Source organism: Nannobrachium achirus (genome assembly GCF_963921795.1).
Source record: "Nannobrachium achirus genome assembly, chromosome: 6".
In the NCBI taxonomy this organism is placed as follows: domain Eukaryota; kingdom Metazoa; phylum Chordata; class Actinopteri; order Myctophiformes; family Myctophidae; genus Nannobrachium; species Nannobrachium achirus.
In genome coordinates, this window is record NC_137815.1 from 2,240,318 (window position 1) to 2,262,792 (window position 22,475).

The following is a 22,475-nucleotide window of genomic DNA, read 5'->3' on the forward strand; positions in this document are numbered from 1 at the left end:
CAGAAGTTTCCTCCCTGCAGCGAAACATATCCACACGTTACTGAGCAGCATGTGTGTGCAGCCAGCTTGCAAGCGTTTGTGTGCCAAGAGAATCACATCTCCGACTGACTACAACCGTCTAACTTTGCCCACCGTTGCCATGTTCTGTTTATGAGAGAGAAACAAGCAATCAGGTCTATAGAAATAAAACATTTTTTTTTTCATTTTTTTTGTGGTGGGGGGGCAAGTGGCCATGACCCGAGGGCAAGTAGAACATGACCTGTACTTGCCCGACGGGCAAGTGCCTCTGAGACCCTAGTGTCAACCCCTGCGATATGCATCACGATACATGGATGACGATAAGATACATGGACGACATTGGTTCATTCATGGCGATATGATAGGATTCGATTCAATGATTTAAAATCGATAAAGTAACTACTTTGTGCTTATGTCCTTTTCACTTGTACTGTGCTTATTTCCTTTACACTTGTACTGTACTTCTGTTCATGTGGACATAAACATTTCAAAAATATGTGTGTGTGTGTGTGTGTGTGCAGGTCAGAGCAAAGGCCTTGAAGACCCTGAACATCGCCCATACGGTGGGCTCTCAGCGCTCCACCAGTTTCCCCATAGAAGACATGGTCAGGATGCTGATGTTCCACAACACAGCAGAGGCCACAGACTACATGACTCACTACGGACTGACTGTCAGCGACGGGTAGGATTATTAAAGCATTTAGGCCTAGCATTAAAAAATAGCAGATATACAAGCTCGCAGCGCGGCACAGAGTGCCGCGCTGTGAGCTTGTAGATCTGCTATTTTTGAGGAATCGTGTTTTTTTTTTTTGTGTGTGTGTGTGTTTGAATATAATTATTGTTTTTAAAGTGAACATTTGTAACTCAAATATTTGCTTCTGGGGGGTCCCTGATTCAATATTTTGAGATGGGGGGGGGTCCATGGCCAAATACATGTAATTTTGGGGTCCCAAAAAAACTTAGAAGGATTTAGAAGACATTAATAGAATCAGTTCAAAATCGGGTAAAAATTCTAATTTTCAAGATTTTTCAAAAATTGCAGATATACAAGCTCACAGCGTGGCACTCGGTGCCGCTCTGTGAGCTTGTATAACTGCTATTTTTTAATAGTTAAAGCATAAAATAACGCGATAATGTGTACCCGGTCTAAATGGGTTTATAAGGCTTGGCAATTTTAGGAAAACCTTAGATATTTGAAAAGTTTGTTGAATACCTCAATATATCGATATCTCACCATATTAGTAAAAACAATTGTATTATGTAGTTTTTAATGTTTTTAAGCTTTAGGTCCACTGCCTAACCCAGATAATGAATAGCATATCCATGCATGTGCACTGCACAGTACACATAGAATAAAGAAATTAAATGCCTTGTTTCCATTTCCCAACAATGGTTTTATTGAAATAACCACACCTGCTTACAGATGGACTGTTTTTTTACATGTGCTACGTGCATGCATATTAATTGTGTGTGTGTGTGTGTGTGTGTGTGTGTGTGTGTGTGTGTGTGTGTGTGTGTGTGTGTGTGTGTGTGTGTGTGTGTGTGTGTGTGTGTGTGTGTGTGTGTGTGTGTGTGTGTGTGTGTGTGTGTGTGTGTGTGTGTGTGTGCGCGCGCATGTGTGTGGTCACATGACCCCCTCATGACTCCGCCCCCAGCCAGGTGGAGCTGAGCCGGACGGCCTATCAGGAGCCAGAGCTGGCCCTGTCCCAGCGCAGGTCGGAGGTCATCCTGACCAAGCGGTCGGTGCTGGTGGGTCAGTTGGTGAACGGGGGGGCTCTGCCCCTCCCCCCCCAGCACACCCCCGTCTGCAGCTTCGACGCCCACAACAGGTTCACTGGAGGAGAGCCGGGGGCCGCGCCGCCCCCAAGCTCCACCACCTGTCCCCCAGCCGCCCCCTGTCCCCCCGCGCCAAGCCTCTTCAGGGGTACAGGTACCAGAATCCCTTTAACTCATACAGGGTCTTTTCAAAAAAGCTTCCAAGTTCCACGCCGCCTACCTCTCCATAGACTTCCATTAATTCCTAGTGCACGGATCATGCACCACAGCTTTCAAACAAATAAATCCGTATGGAAATCCGTTCAGGCATTCAGCCATTATGTTTTCTTGAAATGTAAACAAACATGGCTGCCATGTTTGAAAGATGGGGTTGGTATGGGGGTTAAACATGCAATTTCGCGATTGCGATCATGCCTAGTACATTTTTTGGGGTCCAAAATATATATATATATATATATATATATAAAAAACTCTGGCTTATCAGGCCTGGTGGGGAGCGACATTAGTATATTCTCGGGATTATCGGGGGTGGCGATAAATGAGTTATGGCCATATTTAGTTAGTGGCCATATTTTCAGCCACTCAAACCGGGATGCGAACCACTTTTGCCCATCCTCTAGCGTTTGTGCACATACGCATCGCAGGGTTGAATACAGGCAGTGAGTGATTGACAAACAGCCTCAGCGTTGAATTCAGACACGTAATGTATTTGTTCATGTTTTTCTGATTGTCTAGGTGAGCATGTTTTCACGAAAAGAACATGATAAATGTCTCTGCAACCACTGAAAACGGCTACTATTATTTTAATTCTGGTGAATGTTGAAAACCAGGGACATATTAGTGTTTTAGTTTTAGAGATATTTGTCAGGACAAATGGGACAGTCCCGGCCAAACCGGGACGTCTGGTCACCCTACTTTAACCCAGTGGTTCTCAAACTGTGGGTCGGGAACCCTCAGGGGGGGTCCCCAAATAATTTTGGGGGGGGTCCCCAGTAGGCTTGCAACGGTATGAGATTTTTAACACCGAAAATATAGTCCGTGTCAACACCGCGGTTATCGGTAACACCGTTTCAACCACCATTGCGTGTCTTGTCGTCTTGTGAGCACTCAGTAGCAGCCAATGCTACCTCAAGCTACAACAACAACAACCATCCGACCATATTAAAAATTCAGCGTTGTAAAAAAGCAACAACACTGTTAGTGTTAGAACAGCCCCGCGTTTTCTTGTTTGGCTCATCGTTGTTTTCCGCCTCCTGCGCGCTGTGACATTATAAAGCCACAACTAGTCTCCTGCAACGTGCCCTGCGAGTGGGGACGAGACATCATGCAGTCTGATGGGCTGTGCCTCGCCCCGTGGATGATCCGTTGATTCTGAATTCTGATTCTCGACACTCCCACACAAGGAACGGCTCCCGGCCTCCCGCGAATGAGAACCGAATCCCATCGTTCATTTAAAAGAGCTGTTCAAAAGAGCGGAATCGTTGGCGAACGTCACATCTCTACTGCGCTCCTCGGGGCAGAGCAGCGGATGCGTTTCTTTTTATTTAACGCTGTCATCGGTGTTAAAGTATTCGGTGTTGTGCTCGCTCACCGGTAACACCGGTAACACCGAGTAGCCTACCGCTGCAACCCTAGTCCCCAGATGATTAACTTAAATACATTCTCAACGTGTTCAGTCTTTGCAGCGAAGCCGGATGTGAAGTCGGAGAGTGACGTTGAGTCGTGGCCGCCGGTCAAAGCCCCCCGCTCCAGACCCCCGACCCCACAAGACCCCTGCAGTACCACCGCCCTGCCACTAGAGGCTGTTGACGTCCAGCCCCAGGAGCAGCCTGTCAAACTCCCCACACCCCCACCACCTGCACCTGTCTACACTGACGAGGTAAGACATACACACCTGCACCTGTCTACACTGACGAGGTAAGAAATACACACCTGCACCTGTCTACACTGACGAGGTAAGACATACACACCTGCACCTGTCTACACTGACGAGGTAAGAAATACACACCTGCACCTGTCTACACTGACGAGGTAAGACATACACACCTGCACCTGTCTACACTTACGAGGTAAATACACAAACCTGCAGCCAGGAGTGTGGCACCAAATTCTGGGCCCTGGGTACAAGGATTCGGAAAACATAAAGTTCCAGGGAACCCCCAGAATCAAAATTTAAGTTAAAAAAATTTGCTTAAAAAATGCATACATTCAAAGACAGATTTTCACGACTTTTCAAAAATAGCAGACATACAAGCTCACAGCGCAGCACCGAGTGCCGCGCTGTGAGCTTGTAGATCTGCTATTTTTCAATAGCTAATGTATAAAATAATGACGACCCCTCCACCTTGGGCCTTAGTAACTCAGTCCCCAGGTTTTGTGTAAGGGTTAAAAATATGGACAGTTTTATTATAATTATATCATTATATTTCCAACAACATCGCCACTGTGCCATTTTGAATCTTGTGTGTGTGTGTGTGTGTGTGTGTGTGTGTGTGTGTGTGTGTGCGTGTGCGTGTGCATGACAGGACATTGTGAGTGTATTGGACACCATGGTAGAGGAGGTGCTAGGGTCAGAGGTCAACGAGGTCGCTCTCGGTGGATTCGCCTACACCTCTGTAGCTCTGGAGTAAGTAATCACATTACAGTAATCTATTACAGTAATCCCTAAACAATTCTGGGACAACGTGAACCTTCAGAGGTTTTTCTTTTTTTTAACTGTGTGTGTGTGTGTGTGTGTGTGTGTGTGTGTTGCGTTGCAGTGAGAGCAGTGTCCAGGTGGAGGCGCTAGTGAGTCTGGTCGTGGGGGAGGAGCTTCGGGAGGTTTCGTCCAATCAGATCCGTCTGGAGGAGGAACGCATCGCTGAGGAGAAGCGCAGACTGGACGAAGCCAGGTTGGAATGACTGCCCCCTGCTGTCCTTATTAACTCATTATTAACTAATTGATAGGGCTGTCACAATTATTACATCGCCATTATTTGACATAATTGCGATTATTTTTCATAATCGTCATAATCGTTTCCATGTTGAAAAAATTTCATATATATATATATATATATATATATATATATATATATATATATTTTTTTTTTTATATATAAAAAATCTGCTATTTAAAATAGCAGATCTACAAGCTCACAACGCGTCGCACATATTTGACAACTTTATACAACTTTATACTTAAAGAAGAACATTGGTAGTGGAAATAGCCGATCTACAAGCTCACAACGTGATCTTAAAATAATCTCACACGCGACCATTTGAAAGACAGAGGATTCCGTGTCAACTTCCTCACCACATACAAACACGTTATACAGAATGTCACGGTGTTTTGGAGATTCTGTGAGATTGAGACCAGGAGCGCTCGTTTTGCGGCGCGGAGCAAGCGGTGGCTTTGATCCACACCTGGCTTTGATGTGCCCACCTGAGTGACGACAAACAAAGCAGCAAAAAACGTAACTCATCAAACTTTGTGACGATTGCTAAGTTGCTATTTTTCAATAGTTAAAGTATACAATAATTCCACTTCTTAACTCATTCCATGCCAGGCCCAATAGTCCCGAGAATATTTCAATGTCTCTACCTGCGAGGCCCGATAGTCCCGAGAATTTCCCGTTTTTTTTTTTGTTTTCTTTTTTTTTTCCAAAAATTAAATGTAGTAGGCATGATAGCAATTGCATGTTTAACCCCCATAGCAACCCCATCTTTCAAACATGGCAGCCATCTTTGTTTACATTTTAGGAAAACATAATGGCTGCTATCTCATGAATGCCTGAACGGATTTCCATTCGGATTTTTTTGTTTGAAAGCTGTGAGCAATGTGGACACACGTGGTGCATTATCTAGGTGAATTACATGGAAGTCCATGGAGACGAATGGCAAATGGGAGTACGAAGGTATTCTTAAAAGACGGTGAATGTGTTGTTAATGGGATGATATTAATAATACTAATACTGCTGTTCGCGTCTTACTAAAAGATGCGAACATATTAGCCCTATCCTTGCCTCCCTTCACTGGCTTCCCGTTAATTTTAGAATAGATTTTAAGATGCTTTTATTTACGTACAAATCATTAAATGGGCTGGCTCCTTTAAACCTCTCTGCCATCGTGGAACCTTATTCTCCAGCCAGGGCCTTAAGGTCCGCTGACCAGTTACTACTGGAAGTCCCAAAACAACAATTCAAAAAGAGCAGGGTTTACCAGTCTTTTACGGCCACGGTCCCTCGACTATGGAACAGTCTACCTTTTAATATTAGATCTGCCCAGTCAATTGGTGTTTTTAAAACCCATTTGTTTTCCTTGGCTTGTATTTGCATTTAAATGCAACCCACCTAGTTGTTTTTAATTTCTCCTAATTGCATTTAAAGTAATCTTTTGTTTTGTTGTTTTTCTAATTGTTTTCTTGCATCTTTGTTTCCTTTTTTTAAACTGCTTTGATGATTTGTATTGCCTTGTGTTTTTAAATGTTGTACAGCAACTTTGGTTCAGCTTGCCTGTTTGTAAACGTGCTATATAAATAAAGTTTGTTTTTATTTGATTTGATTTGTGTTCCAGGAGGAGACAGGAGCATGAGGTGTTTGTCAGTCAGTACAGTGTGAGTCTCAGTACAGAGCTGCTCCAGGAGGTTCTGGACCAGAGCATCACAGAGACCGCTGCACAACAGATCCGGTGAGTTAACCCTAACCCGTCAAGCATTTGTTTTGTATTTATTTATTGTTTGCCTTCTAAAACAACAGCCCTGTAATTAACGTTACAGACATCATTTTCTTCAGGACAACCAGGGCAATCAGAATACTGTATGTAGGCAGTAGTCATGTTTCCATAAACATATTCGAATTAGGGAAGCGAATTATCAGAAATGCGTATTAAGACAAAGCAAATTTAGCCTGTTTCCATTAAACTGATGAAATGCTAAAACACAGTGACATGCTGTACTGGCTTGCACACAGTGCACAGAGCTGCGATGGGGCTGATTTTTTCAGACCGAATCTGAGACGTGGGCACTGCTGTGACTCGCTACACAGTCATTCTGCAGCGTCGCGGATGCGAGCTGCTGTGAGCTTGTAGATCGGCCACTTTTCTTTTGGCACGCAACACGCTGTGATGACGAAGGGTCACTCCGTGTGTAACAACCGGTTTGTTTTGTGAGCTAACGCTATACAATGGACGTTAATTAAGCGGCGAGGGAAAGTGTTATAGGAGGACGATATGGACCCAGAACGTCATAATTTATTTGCATTTATTGTCTGACCCGTTTCCATTCACAAATGCGCATTTAGTTTATTCGATAAAGCCTCAAAATCCACCTCCTCCAAGCGGATAAAAGTTTTTGCGGATAATGAAAGTTTATTCGAATTTTGAAGTGTTTCCATAAAAAGATTTATTCGCAAAACTCTTAATGCGCATTAAGAGGCTTTATGGAAATGCAGCTAGTGATGTCAGAGGGTATGCGTGTGACATCATCATACCCGGATGTTATGCGGGAACACCTACTACTGAGTGGCAAAAAAATAAATAAATAAATAAACAATGTATGAATATTAGATTTTCCTTTTAGAAACACATTCTCCCAAGACCTAGCCTCGGAAACCCAGGCTTCTTTTGGCGAACGGAAGAAAAAGAAGCCTGGGCGATTGTGTTATGATCACTGTTGTAGGAAGTGTAGAATTTCCCTAACCAATCAGAGTGCAGAGAGCGTCGCACCAAATGTGTTGACGTCATGACGCAGCAGCGTTCTCTGCGATGAGCAGAGGAGCAGAGGGGGGTGGGGGGAGGAGAACACATGCTATTGGCCAGAGACTCACGGAGAGATTCGCAGCGCCCGCCCATATGCATACAGAAACTGTCCTCGTTAGCTCAGAGTGCCCAAGACCTGGCAACCAGAGGGGGAAAACACACGTCCAAAGTTTCTACCAAGACAGAAAAAAAAACAAAAAACAACTGTGCCAGGGACCCCAATGGCCCATAAAAGATAACATTTTGTATTCACCCCCCAAGACTTTCTTTTGAAAAGTGTGTGTGTGTGTGTGTGTGTGTGTGTGTGTGTGTGTGTGTGTGTGTGTGTGTGTGTGTGTGTGTGTGTGTGTGTGTGTGTGTGTGTGTGTGTGTGTGTGTGTGTGTGTGTGTGTACTCAGAGAGGCTCAGGAGGAGAAGGAGGAGCTTATATCTCGCTGCACCGAGGAGGAATGCTCCGCCCTATTGGATGAGACACTGGAGGCAGACATCGCTCTATTGGTGGAAAACGTACTGAGGGCGGAGCTACAGCGCATCCACAAGTACATCAAAAGGTAAACCCACCTCTTAACTCGTTTACTGCCAATTAAATATGCCTTCTTTGGGTTTTCCCTGCCATAAATCTCCATAGACTTCCATGTAATTTATAGTGCACAGATCATGCACGCCCATGCACAGATCATGCACCATGTTTGTGCAGGCTGGAATCGCCCAATCACAATTGTTTAGCATAATCGTCATAATCATTTCTATGCTGAGAAATGTTAAAGACAGGGTGAAGTCAAAAACATGTTTTTCACACTTTAGAGCATATCGTAGTGATAATATGGCCGTACCTAACACCGGTCCGCTTGCATATAAATGAACCATTGATTACATTAACCTGTTTGTTTCCCATTCTGGCTCCCATTACTCCCATTACTCAGATTTTAAATCCCTTCGCCTGAAGGGCTGGTCCCCTCGGATTGGTTCAGAAACACACAGGCTTCATTTTCAAACTGAAACTTCAAAATAAAATACCCAAAATAGTCATTTCATTGGGTCTTTAATTTCTCAAAAAGTAGTGGATATAGCAGATCTAAAATCTCACAACGCATCGCAATGCGTTGTGAGCATATCTGTAGTGATAGTATTTGTGTATTATAATGAATCAATTAGAGCTCTAAGCCCAGACCCTAAACAGAAATGTCTTGTGTGATGACGAACATCAAGAAAATGTATAATTCATGAGGTCAGAATGACTGACAGGTGTCTGTGTCAATAAACGTCATCTACTTCAACTTCAGCGACTCCCCGCGAGCCGCTGGTTCGCATGTCTCTCCTCTTTCGTCCGCTCCGTACTGGCTTGCCTCTGGTCCAGCCAATCACAAGCCGTGGCCGACATCTGATGTCCTATGAAGACAAATTTGTTTCTGTAGGCGCTGTCTTGTCAGTCTATAGCGTGACGCTGTGATGATGATTCAAGTTTCTTTATTAGGCTTAACCCCTTGAGATGTGCCATCTCGTTTTAGAGGGGGGGCCCAAATACTGAGCGCTGATCGTCAGCCCGCCCGTCTTTACATATTAATGTCTTCAATGAGTTATGGCCCGCCTACTTTTTGACCGTCAAATCACATTCAAGTGCTTTGTACCTCCTCTCTGGAGCGTTTCAGGAGGAACTGCGTCACTATAAGGAAGTGGAGTGAGTGGAAAACTTGGTTTAATTTACTGCTATTCAAAACATCGCTGAAATAATGAACTGCCAGGTCTTCCTTACCTTTTAACGTGGGCACGTGCACGGATCATGTACCAGGTGTGTGTAGACCTGATCAGCTTTCAAATAAAAAATAGTCCTTTCTGTCACCAAGCAGTACTGCTCCATGTTTAAGCGAATGGAAGCAGCGATAAGGTCCCGCGTGGGCACGTGCACAAAATGTGCGCACGATGTGTGCACGGATCATGTACCAGGCGTGTTTATAGCCGATCACAGCTTCCAAATACAAAAATCCGATTGAAAAAACACCTTTCTGTCGCTGCGCAGCATCTGCTAGTGCTACAATGTAAGCTAATGGAAGCTGCTATATGGTCCCGCCTCCCAACCTGATCCGGTCGAAAACCGGAAATACGACAGGAAACTGTTCTCTGAGGGGCAGATCCAATCTGGATCGGCGATGAACAGCGATCACACTTTTAATTGTTACATAACGATTAAAGCATATTAAATCTTCGGTTTCCTCGGGCGCAGCAGAGAGGTACAGCTGCTATCATCGGGGATAGCAGTAAATGAGCTAACAAGACATGTGCTGGATGTGTTTGATCTCAGATGGCTGGACGTGGTGGCGTTCCGGCGGCAGCTGAAGAGACAGATGCGGGGCTTCCCCGCCGCCCCGTGCTGCGTGGACCCCCGCTTCAAGCTGAAAGCCTTGGCCCCCAGCGCCCCCCAGAGGCCCTGTCTGGAACAGCTGGCACGAGGCCTGGTCAACCTGGGCAACGCTGGCACCGTCTCCTTCTCTAGCACCAGGTGGGCCTAATTAACACTGTCACCTTCTCTAGCACCAGGTGGGCTTAATTAACACTGTCACCTTCTCTAGCACCAGGTGGGCCTAATTAACACTGTCACCTTCTCTAGCACCAGGTGGGCCTAATTAACACTGTCACCTTCTCTAGCATCAGGTGGGCCTAATTAGTGTGGTTGCCTAGAGCAGGGGTCTTCAACAGGGGGTCCGCGACCCATAGGGGGTCCGCGGAGGTACTGCAGGGGGTCCGCGAAATTATTGATACAAAAAAAAGAAAAAAAAAAAAGATTTCAAAAAATGTTTTTTTTTCTACTTATTTTTTGCCATTTTCCACATTTATGTTAAAAAATAAATCATGACTCTATCCATTTTGAATAGCTTGAATACATGATTACTATGCAATTGACATATTGTTGATATTATTGACATTTGTTCTCAGTTAATAAGTAGTATGTTTAGAAATGGTAGTGGTACGGCCCACCCTGCTTGCTGTAACTTGTACATGTTTAAAATAAAAAATATGTCGTAGCCCCGACCCCCCCACCATACGAGGTGGTAGGGGGTCCCTGCTCCATCTCCCCATCAGTTTGGGGGTCCCCGGCCTGAAAACGTTGAAGACCCCTGGCCTAGAGGGCAACACCTATTGTTATAGTTCGGCATTTGTCATCTTCATCTTTTCCTGGATCAACTTTTAACCAATCAGGAATCGGCATTCTAGAAAAAAAGTCATTCTGGGTGTGAACTACTCCTTTAAGGTGTGTGAACCCACAGCAAAGCAGTTTTCACACACCTTTGGTTCTAGTTGAAGTCCATGTATATGTTACAGTTAGTTTGAGAAACCAGTTAGAATGGGAAAGGAGTGCTTGTTTTTTTTCACCTGGATGTGGAAGAAGCCCATGTCTCAGTGGCAGAGCATTTGACTGCATTAGTCCCATGCTGGTGAATGCTAACCTGGTAAATGCTACTGTGCCTAAACCTAACCTTAACCTCAGTAAAACTATGCCTACACCTATGCCTAACCCTAACCTCAGTAAAACTATGCCTAAACCTATGCCTAACCCTAACCTCAGTAAAACTATGCCTAACCCTAACCTCAGTAAAACTATGCCTAAACCTAACCCTAACCTCAGTAAAACTATGCCTAACCCTAACCTCAGTAAAACTATGCCTAAGCCTAACCCTAACCTCAGTAAAACTATGCCTAACCTCAGTAAAACTATGCCTAAACCTAATCCTAACCCTAACCTCAGTCAAATTATGCCTAGTTCCCCGAAGGAGGCACCGCCTGCTCCACCTTGTGCCCAAAAATGAGCGCTCCTGTTCCCAATCTAACTGAATCTCAAACTAACTGTGACATATTACATAATGAATCCATTCTTGAGTCTTTGTTCTTTACAGGTTTGATCAAAAGGAGACGTGCTTAATGTATCCATTCTGTAATGTCTCTCTGCAGGTCTGATCAGATGAGACAAGAGGCCATGCATCAGATGAGAGTGCAGTACTACTTCCAACAGCTGCTGAAGTAAGTCACTGAATCAACCACTACCATTTACACCAAGGGGGTCCTCAGAGTTACTACAGGGGGTCCTCCAAATCTTTGAGTGATAGAAAAAACATTTGTTTTCCTTTTTTACATTTACCACTTGAACCCTAGAGTCCATATTCTTAACTCTTACTGTGCCAATCCCGAACTAGTTCGCCTTTATTTGGACCTTATCAGGGTGCCGATCCCGAACTAGTTCGGCTTTAAAAAAAAGGGTTAGGGTTAGGGTTAGGGTTAGGGTTAGGGTTTTTCCCGAGCCGGGCCACCGGCCGTCATCTGTTTACATGGCCTGCGAGAGCGTCGCGCCGCCGATATTTACCATCCACTCCAATGCAATCCAGGATCTTTAGAGCTCATTTTCTCTGTTCCATGCATATCCATGAGGTGTGCAAGGTTTAATCATGGCTAAATCGCCGAAAATAGGGCTTCTAAAATGCTTGGTAGCCAATAGCTAACTTCAAGCTAACTTCATCCTGTCCCTGTTCATGACACAAAGGAAAGTGTTCAGGCGCGTCATGGCTGCGCACGGCTTGTGCATATACAACGCTTGTCTATGGTGGATTCTATGGCCATTGGGCGCCCTCTAGTGGTGAAAAGGTGGCACTGAATGTGTTAAGCCAGAAATAGCCGATCTACAAGCTCACAACGCCTCACAGCACGAGGCGTAGTGAGCTTGTAGATCTGCTATTTTTGGCAAAGAGGTTTGGTGTAGAGGGGAAAAAGAGTAGACAAAGTACAGAGTGAAAGGTCAAGTTTATTTAGTATAGAGGGTATGCACGTCCACTGGGACCCGTCCCCCTAATCTAGACTGAGTGGCAAAACATTGAGCAGCATGGAGCATTGGAGTTTAGAAGTGCTAGTTGCAAATCACTCAACGGTCCTGCATACCAGCTGTTTCTAAATTGCACATAATGCTGAAAACGAGTGCTTCCAAACTCTGACACTTGGAAAAATAATCACCTGTATAGAATGTCTTGACAGATAGTAGCTCATAACATGTCTATGGTGGATTTTTATGAAACGAAAACTTTGCAGATAGAAAGAGAATAATTCAAGCTTTCAGTACAGCCACAATGTTGGTGAGTTTAACTTTGTTTAATGCAATCAGATATTACTTTTGTATGGGCTGTCAATGGCAGAAATCCGTTTTTTTCCACTCAGTAGGTGTTCCCACATAACTTCCAGCAACAGTGATGTCACGTCCATACCCTCTATTGACGGTTCAAGTGGTTAAATATCTGAAAATACAAATTGACTTGAATCCAAAATACACTGATGATTGTGCTGTCAAACAATGAAACTATGTGGAATCTATGATAAGGTTGTGGGGGTCCCTGCTTCATCTCTCTCTTAACTAAGGGGTCCTTGGCCTGAAAACATTGAAGACCCCTGATTTATCACACACTCTAATCCAGTGGTTTCCAACCTGTGGGTTTTTGGGGGTCCCCAGATGACGGTGAAGTGACAATTTAAGGACTTTAACACATTCACCGCCGAGTAGGGCTGTCACAATTAGGGTTGGAGGCGGTAACCGCCGCACCGCGGTGTCATTGTGCTTACAGCGGTAAAAAGAAAAAAAAAGGTCAATTTTTTATTGGAAAACAAGCGAGTTTTAAAACGGGGGAGAAGCGAGGATCGCATGCGCTCCATGCCGCTCTGCTCTGGGCCGTGTACCACACGTTGGAAGCCACATACGTCACTCAGACACAGACCTGCACACAGTGCACAGTAGAGTACGGAGCACAACTCTATGACGGAGCAGCATAAACTTTCTCTGTAATCCACTCGACACAAGGATGTTAATACATACCTTGTGTTGTGGCATATCTTTTTTTATTCATACGGATTACTGGCGGAGCGCGGGCCGCGTGGACTAAAACCGAAAATGAAACTATTTTACTTTTTCCACCGCGTCGCACGTTGTGCCCTGTCCGGCGGCGCGTCGGCGATTTTATAACATTTTCTGTCAAGTCTTGTAACTAAAACCTGTATATAGCAGCACTCAATCACTGCGATTTGAGAGTTGAGACGTGACGTGAGTTTACAGAATCACTGTACACGATCTGACTACCCGTCCTCTTCTGGTTTGTTCACACAGCTGTTTGTGTCTGAAAAGCCCAAGTAGCTAGCCTACGTTACTATGGTAACCCGACAGTGCAGATCTAAAAGCTCAGAACGCGTCGCGGATGCGATGTGTTTGAGCTTGTAGATCTGCTCCTTTGAAAGCCAGACCCGCTGTGCTGTACGGAGAAGTATAACTCGGGCAGTCAGGCTGTGTCGCCTCTCCACTGTGGAGAGGCGACTTTTGGGAAGATGATTGCAATATTTTGGCTTATCGCCGAACCTTAATTAATAGATTCGGGGGTGCGGTAATTACTGCAGTACCGGCGGTAAATGGGAAGACGGTAATCGCGGTAACAAAATGTCCATACCGCCCCAGGCCTAGTCACAATATGACATTTTACATGGTGATAAATTGTCACTCAAATAGTTTTAATTATGTTTTTGTCGTTGACAATTACATTTCTGTTGGGCTTTAAGTCTTTGAAGTTGCACATGGCAGATATGACACATAACCTAAATATACAAAGAAATGACTGACATATTTTGACAACATTCTACTAAAAATAATATTGATAGCCAAGCTACAAGCTCACAACGCGTCACATCACGATGCATCGTAAGCTTGTAAATTGGAACTGAATATTTTGAGATGGGGGTCCATAGCCAAATACATATCATTTTGGTGGTCCTTCACGTGTTGATGATCACCACTGACATAGAAACACAGGTTTAAAAAAAAAATCAAACCTCGTTCGAAGTGGAGCTGTGAATTTGAGCAGTTCCAGATCTATGCTTTTGATTCTATGTGTTTTAGATCTATGAATTCTAAGTGTTCTATATATAAATTCTATGTGTTCTAGATCTATAAATTGTGTGTGTGTGTGTGTGTGTGTGTGTGTGTGTGTGTGTGTGTGTGTGTGTGTGTGTGTGTGTGTGTGTGTGTGTGTGTGTGTGTGTGTGTGTGTGTGTGTGTGTGTGTGTGTGTGTGTGTGTGTGAACTGTAAACTGTTCCTATGAGTGAGTGGTGAGTGTGCCTGGCCTGCACAAAACAGCGCCCCTCCTTTAACTAGTGTGTTGTGTGTGGCCACTCAAGGTATTGCCAGACTACGGACACGGCCAGCCACCCACCCAGCCAGCCAGCCACCCACATACCCACGGACATACCTGTCTATTGGGAGCTTGTGTTCCACAGCTCCAAAAAGAAAAACAATTATACATTTAAATTTGAAATATTCAAAGACTTTTCACGACTTTTCAAAATTAGCAGATATACGCGCTCGCTCACAGCCGCATCTGTGAGCTTGTAGATCTGCTATTTGTCAATAGTTAAAGCACAACATAATGTGTAACAATGCGTTCCCAGTTCCCCCTATGAAGAACATTCATGGGGGGCCCGCAGTGAATCCTTGTACCCAGAATTTGGTGCGACACCCCTGCCTAATACAGTGGTTCTCAACCTGTGGGTCAGGACCCAAATTATTTTGGCAGGTCCCCAGATGATTAACTTCACAATAGAACCGTGTTATACAAAATGTAATGACTCAACTCTTAGTGCTTTTCAGGGTCAAGGTGAGGGTGTGGTAAAATATGATTATTTTGGGGGTCACAGCCTGAAAAGGTTGAGAACCACTGGCCTAATACACACTCTCACTCATTGTATCTTGTGTTCTTCAGTGAGAGGGTGTGGAGACCACTGGATCTCCCAGCGCTGGTGATGGAGAACCTTCCCAACCCGTCAGACAGGATCTACTGGAAGACCACCCTGCTGCTGCCTGGAGACCATGATGGACACACCAGTCTGGAGGACAGGTTAGAAGATCCACTGACCTTCTATGATGGGTGGAGCGTTGTCCAGGGGGTTTTAGAGAAGGGAGAAGAGTCTGGGACGCGTGGAGCGTCGTCCAGGGTGTTTTAGAGAAGGGAGAAGAGTCTGGGACGTGTGGAGCATTATCCAGAGTGTTTTAGGGAAGGGAGAACAGTCTGGGACGTGTTGTCCAGGGTGTTTTAGGGAAGGGAGAAGAGTCTTGAAACTTAGCAGATATACAAGCTCACAGCGCGGCACTAGCTTGTAGATCGACTATTTTTTTTAAATTGTGAACATTTGAATTTTGACCCGATTCTGTGTCTTTTGAATCCTTCTAAGATCTTTTGAAAAACGTATGTTTCTATGTCAGCAATCTGGCCAGCCATCGTCAAAGAAAAGGTCCTTTACACTTAACTGGAGCTCAGTTAGTCTGTTCTTGAGAGACTACTATGTCATTGGTTCTTTTTCATGTGAAGGACCAAATGAATTTGGCCACGGACCCCCATCACAAAATATTTAGTTCCAGGGACCACCCAGAAGCAAAATTTGAGTTACAAACGTTCACTTTAAAAATACATATTTTCAAGGATTTGCGCACATTTTCACGACTTTTCAAAAATAGCAGATCTACAAGCTCACTCGTGCCGCGCTGTGAGCTTGTAGATCTGCTATTTGTCAATAGTTAAAGCATTAAATAACTCTAGGCCTAATTGGCTTAACGTGTCTATGGCGACATCACCATGGTACTTCCTGTCACCTGACGCGTAGGATCCTCTCTGATTGGCTGGAGGCGAAACTGGGCGGAGACAAGAGGTCAGAGGTCACAGAGAAGCGTCCGGACGGTGCACTGCAGACGCTCTACGTCAGCAACACACTGCACCACCACGACCAGCGCACACACTCTGTGCACGTCAGCATCAAGGTACACACACACACACACACACACTCTGTGCACGTCAGCATCAAGGTGCACACACACACACACACGCACACACACACACACACACACACACACACACACACACACACACACACTCTGTGCACGTCAGCATCAAGGTACACACACACACACACTCTGTGCACGTCAGCATCAAGGTACACACACACACACACACACACACACACACACTCTCTGTGCACGTCAGCATCAAAGTACACACACACACACACACACACACACACACACACACACACACACACACACACACTGCACGTCAGCATCAAGGTACACACACACACACACACACACCATCTTAGCTGTCCATCGTGTACGATGATGACGCTTGCTCCGGAGTAGGGTGGGGAGGGGGTCAGGGGGGTTGTCGCTGGTGCCACTTGATGTGGCTGTCGAGGCCGATGCGTGAGCCGCACATCCGTCCACAGATAGGGCAGGGGAGACCCGTCGTTGGGGGAATGCCGGCTTCCCTCCGGTGTCGCTGGGCACGCTTCTCTGACCTCTTTCGCTGGTTACTGTCGCTTAACTGTGAGACTGCCCTTGTACAGGTGACCCGCCGTGCTGAGCGGTCAAGTGCCAGGGTCTCAAGTTGCGTGGGGTTGATGGCAGCACATTTCAGAAGGTCCTTGGTGTAGTCCTTGTATCGCCTTTTTTGTCCACCGGCGGCACGCTTTGCGTTGTGCAGTTGACCGTAGAGGACTTGGCGGGGCAGGCGGTGGTCAGGCATGCGGATGGTGTGTCCTATCCACCGTAGGATGGTGTGTCCTATCCACCGTAGGTGACTTTTGGCCACAGTTGCTTCCATACAGCTGGATTCTGTGATGTCCAGAATTTCTGTGTAAGGGACTCTGTCTTCCCAGGATAGGCCAAGGATTTTCTGAAGGCAGCGGATGTGAAAGGCCTCCAGGTTTTTGAAGTGCCGCCTGTATGGAGTCCATGTTTCTGACCCATAGAGCAATGTAGATACACACACTGCGTTGTAGACTGCTACCTTGGTGCTGACCTTCAGGTTGCGGTTTTCGAAAACCCTGCTGCGCAGACGTCCAAAGGCCGATGAGGCTTTGTTGATGCGGGTGTTTATTTCAGTGTCAAGTGAACAGTATGAGGACAGTGTGGAGCCAAGGTAGGTGAAGTGGTCCACTGTTTTGATGGGGACACCGTTTATATGGAAGCTGGGGGGTGAAGAGGGTTGGGTTGTGAGTTGGGACATGACTTCAGTTTTCTTGATGTTGACTTGAAGTCCAAAGGACTGGTACAGAGTGGAGACTGTGTTGAGGGCATGCTGCATGGATTCTGGGCTGTGTGCTAAGATTGCGCAATCATCGGCATACTGCAGCTCACAGATTTGGCAGGTCTTTGTCTTGGTATGGGCCTGGAGTCGCCGGATATTAAAAAGACTTCCATCAAGACGGTATTGAAGTTGAACACCATCTTCGTGTCCCAGGGCACGGTGGAAGAGTGAGGTGACGGCAGAGAGGAGGAGATTAAATAGCACTGGTGCCAAGACACAGCCTTGCTTTACCCCAACATTTACCCCAAATAACTCTGACTGGAGTTCTCCTGTGAGTACTCTGGCTTTCATCCCATCGTGCAATTGCTGCAGGACAGAAAGAAACTTGGGTGGTACCCCAAGTTTGGAGAGTTGTTTCCAGAGCATCTCACGGTTGATGGTATCGAAGGCTTTGCTGAGATCAATGAAGGCAATGTGTATATCTTTGCACTGCTCTCTGCTCCTTTCCAGTAGCTGTCTTAAGACAAAGACCATGTCGGTGGTGGATCTACTCTTCCTGAATCCACATTGTGTTTCCGGGAGAGCAGCTTCTGAGATGTGCTCTACTAGCCTGTTGAGCATAATCTTAGCCAGCACTTTCCCTGCGATGGAGAGGAGAGATATTCCACGGCTGTTCCCACAGACCGCTCTGTCGCCTTTGTTTTTGTAAATGACCACAATGTTGGCATCCTTCCAATCCTGTGGGAGGGTCTCATGCTCCCAGATGTTTGAGATCAGTAGGTGTAGGCGGCGCGTTAGTAGGTACCCTCCGCGTTTGAAGACCTCTGCCGGGATGCCATCGGGTCCTGGACTTTTATTGTTCTTCAAGCCCCTAATGGCTTGGCGGGTTTCTGAGTATTGTGGCGGAGAATCAAGGTGCATGAGTGGTGGAAGGTCTGGGAGTGTGTCCAGAATATGGGGGTCAACAGGGTTATTGTGGTTGAGGAGAGTCTCAAAGTGATTTGCCCAGCGGCCAAGGATCTCGTGACGATCCTTATGAAGAGTGGATCCATCATCTGAACGGACAGGGGCAATTGTCCGCTTCCTGGGGCCGTATAGAGCTTTGATGGCATCATAAAAGCCCTGGGTGTTGTTGCAGTCTGCAAAATGTTGGATCTCGTGAGCCTTCTGCACCCACCAGGTGTCTTCCATGCTCCGTAGAGCACGCTGGGACGCAGATCTTGCCGCAGCAAAAGTGGCTTTCAGAGTAGAAGATCCAGGGCAAGACAGGAGCGCTTTATGTGCTTGGTGTTTTAATTGAAGAAGCAACCGTATTTCAGCAGAGTTGCTGTCAAACCAGTCCTGGTGACGTTTCCTTGAGTGACCAAGCGCTTCTGAGGCTGCACTGTGGATGGCATGGCACAGGGCAGGCCAATCAGTAGATTCCTCAGGGATTTTGTCAAGGTTTCCTGCCAGGAGACGTCGAAGGTTGCTTTGGGTGGTGGGGCTGTTTAATGCTGCGCAGTTGAGTTTTTTATTTGCAGCTGTCCTTGGATGACGGGGTTCAATGTTCATGCGGAGCTTGGATCTGACCATGCGGTGATCGGTCCAGCACTCTGCTCCACGCATGACTCTGGTGGTGAGCACGTCCCGTCTGTCCTTTTGACGGACAATTACATAATCCAGGAGGTGCCATTGCTTTGAGCGGGGATGCTGCCAGGTTGTTTTGAGCCTGTTTTTCATCTGGAAGGTGGTGTTAGTGATGACCAGGTGGTGTTCTGCACAGAGGGAGAGGAGCCGCAGCCCGTTGTTGTTCATTTTCCCCACTCCGTGTTGGCCAATAACTTTATTCCATACCAGGTGCTCTGTACCCACTCTGGCATTGAAATCTCCCAAGAGTATGAGTCTGTCTGTGGTCTGGGTTTTCTGTATGACAGAGTCAAGAGCCCGGTAAAAGTCCTCCTTGATGTTATGCTCAGCATCAAGAGTTGGTGCATAAGCGCTAATGAGGGTAGCGAAGCGTCCCTTTGTAAGGGGAATACGCCATGTCATTAGCCGTTCATTGATGCCAATGGGGGATTCTGGGATGCACTGCAGCAGCTGGGACTTCACGGCGAAACCGACCCCATGGATTCGGCGAGTGCCTTCAGGAACACCCTTCCAGAAGAAGGTGTAACCTGCACCAACCTCTGTCAGGGAGTCCTCGCCATGTAATCTGGTTTCACTGAGTGCTGCAATGTCGATGTTATACTTCGCAAGTTCCAGGGCCACAAGTGCTGTCCTACGGTGGGGCCTTTCAGATGTTTCAGCTAAGTCCAAGAGTGTGCGCACGTTCCACGATGCAACACATAGGTTGCTATTTATCTTTGTTTTTGTTTTTGTTTTTCGACCGCAAAGGGGGATGCTCCGACGGGTGCGGTAACCCGTCCGGAGTAGGAGAAGCAGACAATTTTTGGACCACCTTTTCTAGGTCCTTCCCCTGTTCAGGGGAGAGCAGTGTGGGGCTGCTCTGTCACAGTGGAAGCTGCCGAGGCGACGCGCTGCTCCATCCCGCAGTCACTACGACCATCACTCCACTGCCGCCTGTGTGCATGGTTTGACTAGGCACTCCCAGCCACATCCTTAGCCTGTGCCTGCCGCCATTCCATATCGCCACAGGGCTTCTTGGGGGGTTGGGGGGTTGGGAAGGGGGGGGGGGAGCAAGAAGCTTGCGCATAGGTAAGGATTAAGGTGAGGGTGTGGGTGCGCAATCCTCACTCCCACCATCTTCACTCCATCAGGTGGATTCCAGTGGCATGAGAGACCCATGACGACCTTCAGCCTGGCTGGAGTTGCAGGGGACTGCCGGTGATCCAGTATTTCGGACTCCGCCAATGCCTGTCCCCAGGTGCAGATTTCATTTCGAGGTTTACTCCCCTAGCCAAGGCACCCTCCCAGGTTAACCCACATGGCAGTGGGGCAGTGGTATGATGGTGGGGCCCACTGCTACCTCTGTTGCAGCCTTCATCCACCTTCAGTGCCGTTGTGACTCCTGGTGTCATCTTCCGCCACTTCCGCCGTTGAGGTCTTCGGAACGCTCTTCGTCTGGAACCTCCCCCTCGACCTTACCGCCATGGGTGACCCTACCGGGGGCTTACGCCCCCGACGGCATCGCTCTCAGGTTCATTGGAACGCGCAAGGCTCTCCACCACGGCAAGGTGGCGACCCGTGGAGAACAACACACACACACACACACACACACACACACACACACACACACACACACACACACACACACACACACACTCTGTGCACGTCAGCATCAAAGTACACACACACACACACACACACACACACTCTGTGCACGTCAGCATCAAGGTACACACACACACACACTCTGTGCACGTCAGCATCAAGGTACACACACACACTCTGTGCACGTCAGCATCAAGGTACACACACACACACACACACACACACACACACACACACACTCTCTGTGCACGTCAGCATCAAGGTACACACACACACACACACACACACACACACACACTCTGTGTACGTCAGCATCAAGGTACACACACACACACACACACACTCTGTGCACATCAGCATCAAGGTACACACACACACACACAGACACACACACTCTGTGCACGTCAGCATCAAGGTACACACACACACACACACACACACACACACACACACTGTGCATTTCAGCATCAAGGTACACACACACACACACACACACACACACACACACACACTGTGCATTTCAGCATCAAGGTACACACACATGCACACACTGTGCACGTCAGCATCAAAAGTCTTTTCTCTCACACAACCAATAGCAGGAGTATTGGTTGAGCTTCACATGACAGGTTAACTTGCTGCAGAATACAGTCACGGCAACCACCCTTGTAATTTCCAATTGCATCTTTCTAGTTATTTGTATTTGAATGCATTGGTCATTACCCATTTAGGCCTAGAATTATTGACTGCTTTAACTATTGAAAAATAGCAGATATACAAGCTCACAGCGCGGCACCGAGTGCCACGCTGCGAGCTTGTAGATCTGCTATTTTTGACCCGATTCTATAAGTGTTTTTTGAATCCTTCTAAGGTTTTTTGAAAAACCTATGTTTCTATGTCAGCAATCTGGCCAGCCATCGTCAAAGAAGAGGTCCTTTTCACTTAACTGGAGCTCAGTTAGTCTGTTCTTGAGAGACTACTATGTCAGTGGTTCTCAAACCTTTTCACGTGAAGGACCCCCAAAATTATATGTATTTGGCCACGGACCCCCATCTCAAAATATTTCGTTCCAGGGACCACCCAGACGCAAAATTTTAGTTACACACATTCGCTTTGAAAATACATATAGTCAAAGATTTGCACACATTTTCACAACTTTTTCAAAAATAGCAGATCTACAAGCTCGCAGTGCGCTGCGAGCTTGTAGATCTGCTATTTTTTTTAAATCGTGAAAATTTGGATTTTGACCCGATTCTATAAGTGTCTTTTGAATCCTTATAAGGATTTTTGAAAAACCTATGTTTCTATGTCAGCTATCTGGCCAGCCATCGTCAAAGAAAAGGTCCTTTTCACGTACCGGTAACTGGAGCTCAGTTAGTCTGTTCATGAGAGACTACTATGTCAGTGGTTCTCAAACCTTTTCATGTGAAGGACCCCCAAAATTATATTTATTTGGCCAACGGACACCCATCTCAAAATATCTAGTTCCAGGGACCACCCAGAAGCAAAATTTGAGTTACAAACATTCGCTTTGGAAATACATATAGTCAAAGATTTGCACACATTTTCACGACTTTTTCCAAAAATAGCAGATCTACAAGCTTGCAGCGCGGCACTCGGTGCCGCGCTGTGAGCTTGTATATCTGCTA

At 46.3% G+C, this 22,475-nt stretch overlaps 1 protein-coding gene across 1 annotated transcript in view; it reads left to right on the forward strand.

Annotated features, from left to right (window-relative positions):
* Window positions 1-22,475, forward strand: part of LOC308286372 (germinal-center associated nuclear protein-like) — a gene marked incomplete at its 3' end in the record, with an annotated part of 100,249 nt that overhangs the window by 42,862 nt on the left and 34,912 nt on the right. The window contains exons 20-30 of the mRNA XM_080727368.1: window positions 540-700; window positions 1,674-1,948; window positions 3,471-3,673; window positions 4,320-4,420; window positions 4,554-4,685; window positions 6,346-6,459; window positions 7,926-8,078; window positions 9,827-10,024; window positions 11,473-11,541; window positions 15,301-15,435; window positions 16,199-16,352. Of these exons, the coding sequence (XP_080583494.1) occupies window positions 540-700; window positions 1,674-1,948; window positions 3,471-3,673; window positions 4,320-4,420; window positions 4,554-4,685; window positions 6,346-6,459; window positions 7,926-8,078; window positions 9,827-10,024; window positions 11,473-11,541; window positions 15,301-15,435; window positions 16,199-16,352 (1,695 nt within the window). The remainder of the gene's footprint in view (window positions 1-539; window positions 701-1,673; window positions 1,949-3,470; window positions 3,674-4,319; window positions 4,421-4,553; window positions 4,686-6,345; window positions 6,460-7,925; window positions 8,079-9,826; window positions 10,025-11,472; window positions 11,542-15,300; window positions 15,436-16,198; window positions 16,353-22,475) is intronic.